Genomic DNA, 14,175 nt, shown 5'->3' with positions numbered 1-14,175 from the left:
TGACTTCTGGTTTTTATACTGAGAGACTGACATGACGTGGGGGAATGCTCCTTTAATCTCTAGTTCAAAAAGTAGATCATGTTTTCATTTTGTTCTTTGAGTTTTATTTTACAGCAATAATTAAACATTTAATGGGTCGTTTCATTAGTATTATTTTTATAATTATCGTCACGGTTTGAAAGAGTTCAGGGCTCAGTACAGTGGCCTTGAATTGGTGAATTGTTGTTGTGTTTTGCACTTGAAGGTCGCCGTAGTCCAGAGTCTGGACCTGCAGGAACAAATGAAATGAAACACAGGAACATTTCTGAAGCGTTGTTTAAAGGTCGGCATGTCAGGACTCGGCAGCACTAATAAACACAACTGTCGTGTTTACTGGAAAACTAAAGATCATCAGGAAGTGTGTGTGTGACCTCTGACCTTTTACTGTTTATCCCACTACAACAGGAAAAACAAACAAAGGCTTCAAAGCACGTACTGTTGTGTCTGAATCTGAAGAAATCATCAGTTTGATCTGAATTTAAAAATATTAATTAATATATTAATTAATGGAAACACTAGTGGACTGGGAGCTTTAAAGAGGAAACAATTGCTTTAGAGGTCTCTTCAATTAATGGGTAAATGAATGTCTAATGTAAATGAATTAGTTTAATAGTAAAATATAATTACAAAGTTAGCATTTCCCAGAGTTAGGACAAATGAATAGAAACATTCATGGACATTGAGACATTTACATTTACATTTAGTCATTTAGCAGACGCTTTTATCCAAAGCGACTTACAAGTGAGGAACAAGGCAAGCAAACAAAATCTAAGTCAAGAAGAAACAACATCAAAGCAAAGTGCTATCAAAAAAGTGTTTCTGTTTCAAGAGATGTTAGAAAGAAAGGGTAGAAATTTTTTATTTTTTTTATTTTTATTTTTTTAAGTGCAAAGGAAGATGTGGAAGAGTTCTGTTTTCAGCAGTTTTTTAAAGATTGCAAGTGAGGTGGCTGAGCGTGCAGAGATAGGCAGCTCATTCCACCATCTTGGGATCACTGAGCTGAACAGTTTTCCTTGGTGTCGACTGTGTGGTGCTGGTACCACCAGACGACGTTCCCTGGTTGAGCGCAGTGGACGGGAGGGGATGTAGACCTGAACGATTGAATTGAGATAAGATGGAGCTGTGGAGTTCACCACTCTGTAGGCAAGAGACAGAGCTTTGAACCTGATCCTTGCAGCCACAGGAAGCCAGTGTAAAGATCTGAAGAGCGGTGTGACATGAGACCTTCTAGGTTGATTGAAAATGAGGCGTGCTGCCGCATTTTGGATCATCTGGAGGGGTTTGGTCGTGGATGCCGGTAAACCCATCAGTAGTGCATTGCAGTAATCCAGGCGAGATAAGATCAACGCCTGTACAATGAGTTGGGTCGTGTATTCCGTCAGATAGGGTCTGATCTTTCTGATGTTGTGGAGGGCATATCTACACGACCTAGCGACTGTGGCGATGTGGTCTGTGAAGGTCAGCTGGTCATCAATGATGACCCCCAGGTTTCTGGCTGACTTAGTAGGGGATATCACTGCAGATCCAATGTTAATGCTGATGTTGTGTTGAGTTGAAGGTCTGGCAGGGAAGACTAGAAGTTCAGTTTTGGTTATGTTGAGTTGAAGGTGTCTTTTTCTCATCCAGGCAGAGATGTCAGAGAGACAGGCAGAGATGCGAGATGAGACAGTTGAGTCATCCGGCGGAAAAGACAGGAAGAGCTGTGTGTCATCTGCATAGCAGTGATAAGAAAAGCCATGAGAATGGATGATAGAGCCTAGAGAAGAAGTATAGATTGAAAAAAGAAGAGGACCAAGGACTGAGCCCTGCGGTACACCGGTGGAGAGGTTATGAGAGTCAGAGACACGCCCCTGCCAGGATACCTTAAAGGTTTGTTCGGACAAGTATGACCGAAGCCAGGCTAGAGCTGATCCAGAGATGCCCAGGTCTGAGAGGGCAGTCATGAGAATCTGATGGTTCACAGTGTCAAAGGCTGCAGATAGATCTAATAGAATAAGGACAGAAGATTTACCTGCAGCTTTTGCCACCCGTAGGGATTCCACAACAGTCAGAAGTGCCGTCTCTGTGGAGTGCCCACTCTTGAAGCCAGACTGATTGACATCAAGGAGGTTATTCTGGGAAAGAAAGTCAGAGAGTTGGTTAAAGGCTGCACGTTCCAGAGTCTTGGCCAGGAATGAAAGAAGAGAGACCGGTCTGTAGTTCTCCACAAGGGAGGGATCCAGAGAAGGCTTCTTCAAAAGTGGAGTGATCTGGGCTTGCTTGAACGAGGTGGGAAAGGTGCCTGTTGTGAGAGAGGTGTTGATGATCTGTGTAATGGCTGGTATTAGTGTTGGTGCGATAGCTTGAAGAAGAGTAGAGGGGATCGGATCCAGAGAGCAGGTGGTTGGGCGATTGGAGAGGAGGAGAGTGGATACATCGTCCTCTGACAGTGTTGAAAAAGTGAAGTGAGATGCATCGTCAGGTTTAGTAAGCAGAATGTCATTGACAGGAGGAATGAACTGGGAGCTGATGGCTGCCACCTTGTTGGTAAAAAAGGAGGCAAAGTCATCAGCTGTGAGACAGGTGGGTGGTGGAGGTGGGGGTGGACATGACATGAAGCCTTTTTGGTGTTATAAGCTAATACTGCCTTTAATTCATCTGCTGCTTTAGGTTTAATCCTTGGAAAACATCCGTCCATCATCCTAACTGTTTGTCCTCTAAGGAATTACAGGGCTGCTGGAGTGAATCCCAACGGTCACTGGATGAGAGGTGCGGTTCATCTGGACAGGTCTCCAGTCTGTCACAGGGCCAACACCGAGACAAACAACTCAGAGTCACCAGTTAACCTCACATGCACCTAGAGAGAACATCCAAACTCCACTCAGAAGGACTTTGGATCCAGATTCAAACACTTTCCTATTAGACAGGTGGTTTTTACGTGTTACTAAATTACACAGAGTAAACTCTAACAAACCCAAACCGTAGATATTTAAAAGGTCGGAATCTGTTTATTAATTAATCAACTGTCATCTAATCCTCTTAATCTGGGTAAAGATAAACACTAACATAAATTTAAGGTAGTAAAGTAAGAATTTATTGTTTATTTCTAAGCAGATTTGGGATTGTCCAGGATTTAGAGGACTGTGGACAGCATCCTCCTCTCAGCTGGACCCTCTACATGTTGACCCATTTTCATTCATCTATTTGACAGTTTTCTGTTTGGATGTTATTGTGTATTTATGTTGATGTGGATCTTTCCTGGTTCTGGTTCCTCTTCTTTCTTTCTGTGTTGAGAACATCTGGAATGAGGTAAAACTATTTCCCTCTGGGATCAATAAAGTTTTTTGAATCTTGAATAAATTAGCAGAGTTCACTGTTTTATTTTGAAATGTGAAACGGAAGCAGAGTATTTCTCTTCTTTTATATTGAAAAGTAAAACGGAAATAGGGTTTCGTTGACCCGACTCCACTTCGGTTCCTGCGGGTCCGTGCGGGTCCGTGCGGGTCATGGCGGGACGAGACCGAGTCGTTCACCTGCTCCGGCGGCTCGAGGCCGCGGCGTAAGTTTGATTACATGTTTAAATGAGTCATTTTAGAGAAGTTCGGCAGAAACATCCCGTAAACAACTCCTCACTGAGGGTTCGTCTGTTTGAAACGTGAACACAACATGTGGAACAGTGAGGAGGTTCCGTGAGGTCGGATCAGGTTCCACACTGGAACCGGAACTTTACAACGTGATCTGTCACCATCTAAGGTCTGAATCTGCTGCACAAAGGTCTGTTTTCAGGCCTAAATCTCAAACAGCTGATTCCTTCTTCATCCGTGTAGTTTTAGAACTCGAGCTGTGAAAGTTTAATGAAGTCAAACAGTCAACTGTGATTAAATTTAAAGAGTTTTAATGGACTTCTGCTCAGTGTCCTGTGTTTGTCTGTGAACAGGTGCAGATGTCCTGCACACTCCAACACCTTCCACCACGGTACCTGCTGTTTAACACACACACACACACACACACACACACACACACACACACACACACACACACACACACACACACGATCCGATCCACTGCTTTATTAATGTTTAACTGATCAATCAGTGATTTATTGACTGAAATCTTCCTTAACACGAGAAGTTTGTTCTTTTAATTTAATTTCAGTTTAACCGGTTGGAGTGGTCTTAGAACAAACTATAGATTATTAATCTCCACTTCTCTCATCAGATATTTATTCAGATTAATGGATTAATATTACCTGGTAATCTATCACTTATATGCTCTGATATTGTCACGAATTGGTTTGTCTTTCCTGCAGGTGCTGTAGCTGCAACATGCACTGTCCGGAAAACAGACTACGCCTTCGAGGTAACTCACACCAAACTCTGCTAAAAAAAAATAAAAGAGCTTGATTTCCGCAGCTCATCGCTGTTGATGTTTGTTCGCTGCAAGAAAAAACACAAGGATGTGAAAAACAAAGAAAAACATTAACATTTAAAGATGACAGAAAGTTAAACTCGTTTTAACGTGACCACTGGGACAGCGTGTCAGTTAAAAACAGGAAGTCATCAAATTAGTGTTAAATTAGCGGCTGGTTAGTGTAGTGGTAACATCACCGCCTCCCATGTGGGAGACTGGGGTTCAAATCCCAGCTATGGCTACCTCCAGTAGGGGTCCTTAGGCAAGACCTCCTCACGCTGCCCTGCCTACCATTGTAACTTGTAATGACTTGTAAGTCGCTTTGGATAAAAGCGTCTGCTAAATGACTGTAATGTAATGTAAATATGTGGTGTCTACACGTGAAGTGAGTTAGTCGCTGATCAGAACAGTTTCCCAGTTCACTAAGATCCTCGTTACTCTGAACATCAACATGTCGGCAGTAGTAGAGGTGAGACGTGAACTGTGAAACAAAGCACCTGCTTTGACCGGTGAACACACACAGAACTAATGAGGGCTCAAGGTAAACATCACAACACACCTGGTTGGACTAAACTAAAAGTATCTGACTCCTGCTGCTGCCTCCGTCCACCAGCTGCATGTCGTAGAGGTCCTCAGAGATGTAAATTCAGTGTCTCTTCGAGGAAACCAAACGTCCTCTGTGACTTGTTGTGTTGCTGTTTGTGTCAGATGGCGAGTTCCAACATCAGATATGGAGAAGGAGTCAGCCGAGAGATCGGCATGGTGAGCAGACATCATCTTCATCATCAGTTACTTTCTGCATACAGTTAGTGTCAGTTAGTCAATATGAACGTAGCAGTTTGAAACCAGTTTTCTCTATATTATTGTTATTGTTATTGTTATTATTATGATTATTGTTATTATTATGATTATTGTTATTATTATGATCATTATTATTATTGTTATTATTACTATTGTTATAGTTATTATTATTATTATTGTTGTTATTGTTATTATTATAGCTATCATTATTATTATTGTTATTATTACTATTGTTATAGTTATTATTATTATTATTGTTGTTATTGTTATTATTATAGCTATCATTATTATTATTGTTATTATTATGATTATTATTATTGTTGTTATTATTACTATTGTTATTATTATTATTACTATTGTTATTGTTATTATTATTATTACTATTGTTATTATTATTATTGTTGTTATTGTTATTATTATAGCTATCATTATTATTATTGTTATTATTATGATTATTATTATTGTTGTTATTATTACTATTGTTATTATTATTATTACTATTGTTATTGTTATTATTATTATTACTATTGTTATTATTATTATGATTATTATTATTGTTACTGTTATTATTATTATTATTATTATTGTTACTATTGTTATTTTTATTATTATTGTTACTATTATTATTATTATTATTATTATTATTATTATTATTATTTCTCACTCTTCTCTTCGTTTCTCTACATTTGTCTGATTTCAAGAAAGAACCGTATAAACCTGGAAACTGTAAAACTTTTATCACTTCACTTTTATCTGACCACCTCGTTTTCAGTGTTGACTCGTCTGTTTCTGTGATTCTGTTTTCTGGTGTTTCCCGGTTCTCCTGGTTCTCCCGGTTCTCCTGCAGGACCTTCAGAACCTTGGAGCTTGGAACGTCTGTCTGATGACGGACAGGAACTTGGCCCGTCTCCCTCCGGTGACAGCTGTCCTGGAGTCTCTGGCCAAGAACGGAGTCAGGTACAAAGTATATGACAACGTCCGGGTGGAGCCCACTGACACCAGGTGAGACACATACATCAGGTAAACACACTGGCAGGAAAATCCTGGTCTCTGATTGGCTGATTCTTATCCCTTATCTGAAATAGAATCGTACTCACTGGTCCACTAATCTGTGTTTCCATGTTGCAGTTTTAAAGACGCCATCTCATTTGTTAAAAACGATTCGTTCGACGCGTTTGTGGCGGTGGGCGGGGGCTCCGTCATTGACACCTGCAAAGCAGCCAACCTGTACGCGTGTCACCCCAACGCCGACTTCCTGGATTTTGTCAACGCTCCGATCGGGAAGGGGAAGCCGATCACCAGAGCTCTGAAGCCGCTCATCGCAGGTAACAACAAACTCAACAGGTTACCACTGAGGCTGAAGCTGATAGGACGGTTAGCTCAGGTGAGTGGGCGGGGCCAGACCACATGATTTCTCTTCGTGGGTTTTTGTGTCCAGTTCCTACGACTGCAGGGACTGGCAGCGAGACCACCGGAGTCGCCATCTTTGACTTTGAACCTCTGAAGGCAAAAACAGGTAAAAATGGGATTTAACAAGGTTTGTTTTCCATTTTACCTGAAGTGTCTGTTTGGAATATTCTAATATTCATATCATTTGATGCTTTTATACAGTTTCTATTAACTTCTGTTATTTCTACTTTGCTATTTTTTGAGTTCTGTGAAGCTGCTGCAGTTGTTTCACAATAAAAGCCCGTCGGATGGACAGACTGTGGGCCAATAGGAGGACGTTTTTAATGTAGTTAATAAAATACTTCAGTGATCTGAGGGAATAAACTTGTGAATTATAAAGACAACAGCTCAACATGGAGGAACAGGTTTTACAGGTGATGTGATGATGTCTGTCTGTCTGTCTGAGCTGTGATTGATCACCTATGTTCAGGTATTGCCAGCAGAGCCATCAGACCCACGCTGGGCATCGTGGACCCCACACACACACTCAGCATGCCTGAGAGGGTCGCCGCCAACAGTGGCTTCGACGTGCTCTGGTCAGTGTGTCTGTCAACACCTGTCCAACACATGTCCAACACATGTCAGTGTGTCTGTCAACACCTGTCCAACACCTGTCAGTGTGTCTGTCAACACCAGTCCAACACATGTCAGTGTGTCTGTCAACACCAGTCCAACACATGTCAGTGTGTCTGTCAACACCTGTCCAACACATGTCCAACACATGTCAGTGTGTCTGTCAACACCTGTCCAACACATGTCCAACACATGTCAGTGTGTCTGTCAACACCTGTCCAACACATGTCCAACACATGTCAGTGTGTCTGTCAACACCTGTCCAACACCTGTCAGTGTGTCTGTCAACACCAGTCCAACACATGTCAGTGTGTCTGTCAACATCTGTCCAACACCTGTCAGTGTGTCTGTCAACACTTGTCCAACACCTGTCAGTGTGTCTGTCAACATCTGTCCAACACGTCAGTGTGTCTGTCAACACCCGTCCAACACCTGTCAGTGTGTCTGTCAACATCTGTCCAACACCAGTCCAACACCTGTCAGTGTGTCTGTCAACATCTGTCCAACACCCGTCCAACACATGTCAGTGTTACTGTCAACATCTGTCCAACACCTGTCAGTGTGTCTGTCAACACCTGTCAGTGTGTCCGTCAACACCTGTCCAACACCTGTCAGTGTGTCCGTCAACACCTGTCCAACACCTGTCAGTGTGTCTGTCAACACCTGTCAGTGTGTCCGTCAACACCTGTCCAACACCTGTCAGTGTGTCTGTCAACACCTGTCCAACACATGTCAGTGTGTCTGTCAACACCTGTCAGTGTGTCTGTCAACACCTGTCAGTGTGTCCGTCAACACCTGTCCAACACCTGTCAGTGTGTCCGTCAACACCTGTCCAGCACCTGTCAGTGTGCCTGTCAACACCAGTCCAACACCTGTCAGTGTGTCTGTCAACACCTGTCCAACACCTGTCAGTGTGTCTGTCAACACCTGTCCAGCACCTGTCAGTGTGTCTGTCAACACCTGTCCAGCACCTGTCAGTGTGTCTGTCAACACCTGTCCAGCACCTGTCAGTGTGTCCGTCAACACCAGTCCAACACCTGTCAGTGTGTCTGTCAACACCTGTCAACACCTGTCAGTGTGTCTGTCAACACCTGTCCAACACCTGTCAGTGTGTCTGTCAACACCTGTCAGTGTGTCTGTCAACACCAGTCCAACACCTGTCAGTGTGTCTGTCAACACCTGTCAGTGTGTCTGTCAACACCTGTCAGTGTGTCTGTCAACACCTGTCAGTGTGTCTGTCAACACCTGTCCAACACCTGTCAGTGTGTCTGTCAACACCTGTCAGTGTGTCTGTCAACACCTGTCAGTGTGTCTGTCAACACCAGTCCAACACCTGTCAGTGTGTCTGTCAACACCTGTCCAACACCTGTCAGTGTGTCTGTCAACACCTGTCCAGCACCTGTCAGTGTGTCCGTCAACACCCGTCCAACACCTGTCAGTGTGTCTGTCAACACCTGTCCAGCACCTGTCAGTGTGTCCGTCAACACCTGTCCAACACCTGTCAGTGTGTCTGTCAACACCTGTCCAGCACCTGTCAGTGTGTCCGTCAACACCCGTCCAACACCTGTCAGTGTGTCCGTCAGCACCTGTCCAACACCTGTCAGTGTGTCCGTCAGCACCTGTCCAACACCTGTCAGTGTGTCCGTCAACACCTGTCCAACACCTGTCAGTGTGTCCGTCAACACCTATCCGACACCTGTAATCAGATGTGAATATCTTTTTCTGCCATTGGGGTGGAGCTGTGTCCCTGATTGTGGTGTCTCAGGTGTATAAATGTGGAGTAGAGCTGATGACATTTTAATAATTAGTTGTTACTATAGAAACAGTGACTTTAATCTGAATCCCACTGATTACGACTTTCTTTCTGTTTTATTTTGATCAGTCATGCTCTGGAGTCGTACACCGCTCTGCCCTACAATCTGAGAAGTCCCTGCCCCCCCAACCCCATCAACCGCCCCGCCTATCAGGGCAGCAACCCAATCAGTGATGTCTGGTCCCGCCATGCTCTCCAGATGGTCGCCAAGTACATGAAACGGTAAACTGGAGTAAATGAAATGTAACTGGAATAAATAATAACTGGAGTTTAAAAAGGTTTAACAGGAGTTAAATAAAAGTTTAACTGGAATAAATAAAAGTTTAACTAAAGTTAAATAAAAGTTTAACTAAAGTTAAAAGTTAAATAAAAGTTTAACAGGAGTTAAATAAAAGTTTAACTGGAGTCAAATAAAAGTTTAACAGAAGTTAAATAAAAGTTTAACAGAAGTTAAATAAAAGTTTAACTGGAATAAATAAAAGTTTAACAGGAGTTAAATAAAAGTTTAACAGAAGTTAAATAAAAGTTTAACTGGAATAAATAAAAGTTTAACAGGAGTTAAATAAAAGTTTAACTGGAGTCAAATAAAAGTTTAACAGGAGTTAAATAAAAGTTTAACTGGAATAAATAAAAGTTTAACTAAAGTTAAAAGTTTAACTAAAGTTAAAAGTTTAACTAAAGTTAAAAGTTAAATAAAAGTTTAACTGGAATAAATAAAAGTTTAACAGGAGTTAAATAAAAGTTTAACTGGAGTCAAATAAAAGTTTAACAGAAGTTAAATAAAAGTTTAACAGAAGTTAAATAAAAGTTTAACAGGAGTCAAATAAAAGTTTAACAGGAGTTAAATAAAAGTTTAACTGGAATAAATAAAAGTTTAACAGGAGTTAAATAAAAGTTTAACAGAAGTTAAATAAAAGTTTAACTGGAATAAATAAAAGTTTAACAGAAGTTAAATAAAAGTTTAACTGGAATAAATAAAAGTTTAAATGAAGTTAAATAAAAGTTTAACTGGAATAAATAAAAGTTTAAATGAAGTTAAATAAAAGTTTAAATGAAGTCAAATAAAAGTTTAACAGAAGTTAAATAAAAGTTTAACAGGAGTCAAATAAAAGTTTAACAGGAGTTAAATAAAAGTTTAACAGGAGTTAAATAAAAGTTTAACAGGAGTTAAATAAAAGTTTAACTGGAATAAATAAAAGTTTAACTAAAGTTAAAAGTTTAACTAAAGTTAAAAGTTAAATAAAAGTTTAACAGGAGTCAAATAAAAGTTTAACAGGAGTTAAATAAAAGTTTAACTGGAGTCAAATAAAAGTTTAACAGGAGTTAAATAAAAGTTTAACTGGAATAAATAAAAGTTTAACAGGAGTTAAATAAAAGTTTAACAGGAGTTAAATAAAAGTTTAACAGGAGTCAAATAAAAGTTTAACAGGAGTTAAATAAAAGTTTAACTGGAGTCAAATAAAAGTTTAACAGAAGTTAAATAAAAGTTTAACAGGAGTCAAATAAAAGTTTAACAGGAGTTAAATAAAAGTTTAACTGGAATAAATAAAAGTTTAACTGAAGTTAAAAGTTTAACTAAAGTTAAAAGTTAAATAAAAGTTTAACAGGAGTTAAATAAAAGTTTAACTGGAATAAATAAAAGTTTAACAGAAGTTAAATAAAAGTTTAACAGGAGTCAAATAAAAGTTTAACAGGAGTTAAATAAAAGTTTAACTGGAATAAATAAAAGTTTAACTAAAGTTAAAAGTTTAACTAAAGTTAAAAGTTAATAAAAGTTTAACAGGAGTTAAATAAAAGTTTAACTGGAATAAATAAAAGTTTAACAGAAGTTAAATAAAAGTTTAACAGGAGTCAAATAAAAGTTTAACAGGAGTTAAATAAAAGTTTAACTGGAATAAATAAAAGTTTAACAGGAGTCAAATAAAAGTTTAACTGGAATAAATAAAAGTTTAACAGGAGTCAAATAAAAGTTTAACAGGAGTTAAATAAAAGTTTAACAGGAGTTAAATAAAAGTTTAACAGAAGTTAAATAAAAGTTTACCGGAATAAATAAAAGTTTAAATGAAGTTAAATAAAAGTTTAAATGAAGTTAAATAAAAGTTTAACTAAAGTTAAAAGTTAAATAAAAGTTTAACAGGAGTCAAATAAAAGTTTAACTAAAGTTAAATAAAAGTTTAACTAAAGTTAAAAGTTTAACAGGAGTTAAATAAAAGTTTAACTGGAGTCAATAAAAGTTTAAATGAAGTTAAATAATAGTTTAACTAAAGTTAAATAAAAGTTTAACAGGAGTCAAATAAAAGTTTAACTGGAATAAATAAAAGTTTAACTGGAATAAATAAAAGTTTAAATGAAGTTAAATAAAAGTTTAACTAAAGTTAAATAAAAGTTTAACAGGAGTTAAATAAAAGTTTAACTGGAATAAATAAAAGTTTAAATGAAGTTAAATAAAAGTTTAACTAAAGTTAAATAAATGTTTAACAGGAGTTAAATAAAAGTTTAACTGGAGTCAAAAGTTTAAAAGGAGTTAAATAAAAGTTTAACTGGAATAAATAAAAGTTTAACTGGAATAAATAAAAGTTTAAATGAAGTTAAATAAAAGTTTAAATAAAGTTAAATAAAAGTTTAACTAAAGTTAAATAAATGTTTAACAGGAGTTAAATAAAAGTTTAACTAAAGTTAAATAAATGTTTAACAGGAGTTAAATAAAAGTTTAACTGGAGTCAAAAGTTTAAAAGGAGTTAAATAAAAGTTTAACTGGAATAAATAAAAGTTTAACTGGAATAAATAAAAGTTTAAATGAAGTTAAATAAAAGTTTAACTAAAGTTAAATAAAAGTTTAACTAAAGTTAAAAGTTTAACAGGAGTTAAATAAAAGTTTAACTGGAGTCAATAAAAGTTTAAATGAAGTTAAACAATAGTTTAACTAAAGTTAAATAAAAGTTTAACTGGAGTAAATGTAAGTTAGAGTAAATTTAACTGGAAGGTAAAACTCAAAACTCTGCATCAGGATGCTCGTTAACAGGATGGCTGATTGGTTGGTTGATTGATTGATTGATTGATTGATTGATTGATTGATTACAGAGCTGTGCGGGACCCTGAGGACCTGGAGGCCCGGTCCAACATGCACCTGGCCAGTGTGTTTGCAGGGATCGGCTTTGGAAACGCTGGAGTTCATCTATGGTGAGAACCAGAGATTTACTGTCAGATAAAGTTGTTCTGTTCATCTTAATAGAAACTTTAAGAAACAGTTGAACCTGTGACTTTTAGGAAACACGAAGGATTCAGTTCCTCTGCATAAACTCACCACCACAGTGTTGTCTGTTTCTCTGCAGTCATGGAATGTCCTATCCCATCTCTGGGAATGTGAAGACTCACTCTGCCAAGGGTTACAGCGTGGAGCACCCCCTGCTGGTGAGTGATGATCTGCAGCACTCGTCGTGTCGTATGTACCTGGGCTCCACCTGTGACGAACGACATAAAATGAGACATTAAACAACCATGAAAAGACTCTGAGGTCCAGCAGGATTTTATTACATTAAAAGTACCGATGAACTCTGTGTGTCTGTGTCCTCAGCCTCACGGTCTCTCAGTCGTCCTCACGTCACCAGCCGTCTTCAACTTTACCGCCCCGATGTGTCCAGAGCGCCACCTGGAGGCTGCCGAGATCCTCGGTATCTGTTTCCTTGCTGACAGTACTGTAGTACAATACAAGACTAGTACAGATGATGCAGTATAAAAATGTTCAGGTGCAGTATCAGACTGTGTGTTTCCTTGATGTACAGTATCTGACTTGTTGCATTCAGGTGAGGTAACAGGCTCTGTGTTGCGTTCAGGTGAGGAAACAGGCTCTGTGTTGCGTTCAGGTGAGGTAACAGGCTCTGTGTTGCGTTCAGGTGCAGTATCAGGGTCATTGTTGCGTTCAGGTGCAGTATCAGGGTCATTGTTGCGTTCAGGTGCAGTATCAGGCTCTGTGTTGCGTTCAGGTGCAGTATCAGGCTCATTCTTGCGTTCAGGTACAGTATCAGGCTCATTCTTGCGTTCAGGTACAGTATCAGGCTCTGTGTTGTGTTCAGGTGCAGTATCAGACTCTGTGTTGCGTTCAGGTGCAGTATCAGACTCTGTGTTGCGTTCAGGTGCAGTATCAGGCTCATTCTTGCGTTCAGGTGCAGTATCAGGCTCATTCTTGCGTTCAGGTGCAGTATCAGGCTCTGTGTTGCGTTCAGGTGCAGTATCAGACTCTGTGTTGCGTTCAGGTGCAGTATCAGGCTCATTCTTGCGTTCAGGTACAGTATCAGGCTCATTCTTGCGTTCAGGTACAGTATCAGGCTCTGTGTTGTGTTCAGGTGCAGTATCAGACTCTGTGTTGCGTTCAGGTGCAGTATCAGACTCTGTGTTGCGTTCAGGTGCAGTATCAGGCTCATTCTTGCGTTCAGGTACAGTATCAGGCTCATTCTTGCGTTCAGGTACAGTATCAGGCTCTGTGTTGTGTTCAGTTGCAGTATCAGACTGTGTTGCGTTCAGGTGCAGAGACCCGGCAGCTGAGGAGGGAGGATGCTGGAGCTGTTCTGGCCGACACTTTGCGTCAGTTCCTGTTTGAGCTGCAGGTGGAGGACGGACTGGGGGCTGTGGGATACAGCAAAGATGACATCCCAGCACTGGTGAAGGGAACCATTCCTCAGGTATGTCAGAGCCCCCCTCCACCCCCACCAGGAGGTTCAGACTTAATCCAGTTCAGACTCTGTTCCAGTGTTGATGTTTTGTATTTTTCAGGAGCGAGTGACCAAACTGTCTCCCAGAGAGCACACTGAGGACGACCTGGCCGAGCTGTTTGCAGCCTCCATGAAGATCTACTGACAACATGGTCATCGGGCTCTATATGTAAAACTTGTCCCAGGTCTGGTCTGAGCTGCCGGTCCTCCATCAACCACTAGATGGTGCTCTTTCTCCACCTGTTCAGACTCACCTGTGCTCCCTCACCTGTTAAATCCACACTACATCTTGAGCAGAATTTACTGTAGAGCCTTTTGTTGTTTTGTGCTGCGTCATTAGAAATAAACTCCACCTGTTTTAAAGTCGACGTAGTCACGTGTCAGTGACCTTTGCAGCTGCTT

At 39.7% G+C, this 14,175-nt stretch overlaps 1 protein-coding gene and 1 long non-coding RNA gene across 3 annotated transcripts; both read left to right on the top strand.

Annotated features, from left to right (window-relative positions):
- The first annotated feature begins 3,448 nt into the window (after nucleotides 1-3,448).
- Nucleotides 3,449-14,141, top strand: adhfe1 (alcohol dehydrogenase iron containing 1). Of its 2 annotated transcripts, none has more exons than XM_026363224.1 (14): nucleotides 3,449-3,577; nucleotides 3,956-3,993; nucleotides 4,328-4,377; nucleotides 5,137-5,190; nucleotides 6,077-6,231; nucleotides 6,358-6,554; nucleotides 6,668-6,745; nucleotides 7,109-7,214; nucleotides 9,134-9,286; nucleotides 12,146-12,244; nucleotides 12,397-12,475; nucleotides 12,639-12,735; nucleotides 13,586-13,743; nucleotides 13,835-14,141. In XM_026363224.1, the coding sequence occupies exons 1-14, from the start codon at nucleotides 3,525-3,527 to the stop codon at nucleotides 13,916-13,918; spliced, it is 1,401 nt and encodes a 466-aa protein (XP_026219009.1). In that variant the 5' UTR covers nucleotides 3,449-3,524; the 3' UTR covers nucleotides 13,919-14,141. The 2 variants fall into 2 exon arrangements, with proteins under 2 accessions (XP_026219009.1, XP_026219010.1); XM_026363225.1 differs by lacking the exon at nucleotides 3,449-3,577 and adding an exon at nucleotides 3,589-3,771 and having other exon boundaries at nucleotides 13,835-14,139.
- LOC113164106 lies at nucleotides 12,891-13,222 on the top strand. The gene is made up of 3 exons (XR_003298971.1): nucleotides 12,891-13,017; nucleotides 13,048-13,077; nucleotides 13,138-13,222. It is a non-coding gene; the product is annotated as an uncharacterized LOC113164106 (long non-coding RNA).
- Nucleotides 14,142-14,175: the final 34 nt, after the last annotated feature.

Source organism: Anabas testudineus, chromosome 17 (assembly GCF_900324465.2).
Source record: "Anabas testudineus chromosome 17, fAnaTes1.2, whole genome shotgun sequence".
NCBI classification, from domain to species: domain Eukaryota; kingdom Metazoa; phylum Chordata; class Actinopteri; order Anabantiformes; family Anabantidae; genus Anabas; species Anabas testudineus.
This window is presented reverse-complemented; position numbering and strand designations above follow the sequence as displayed.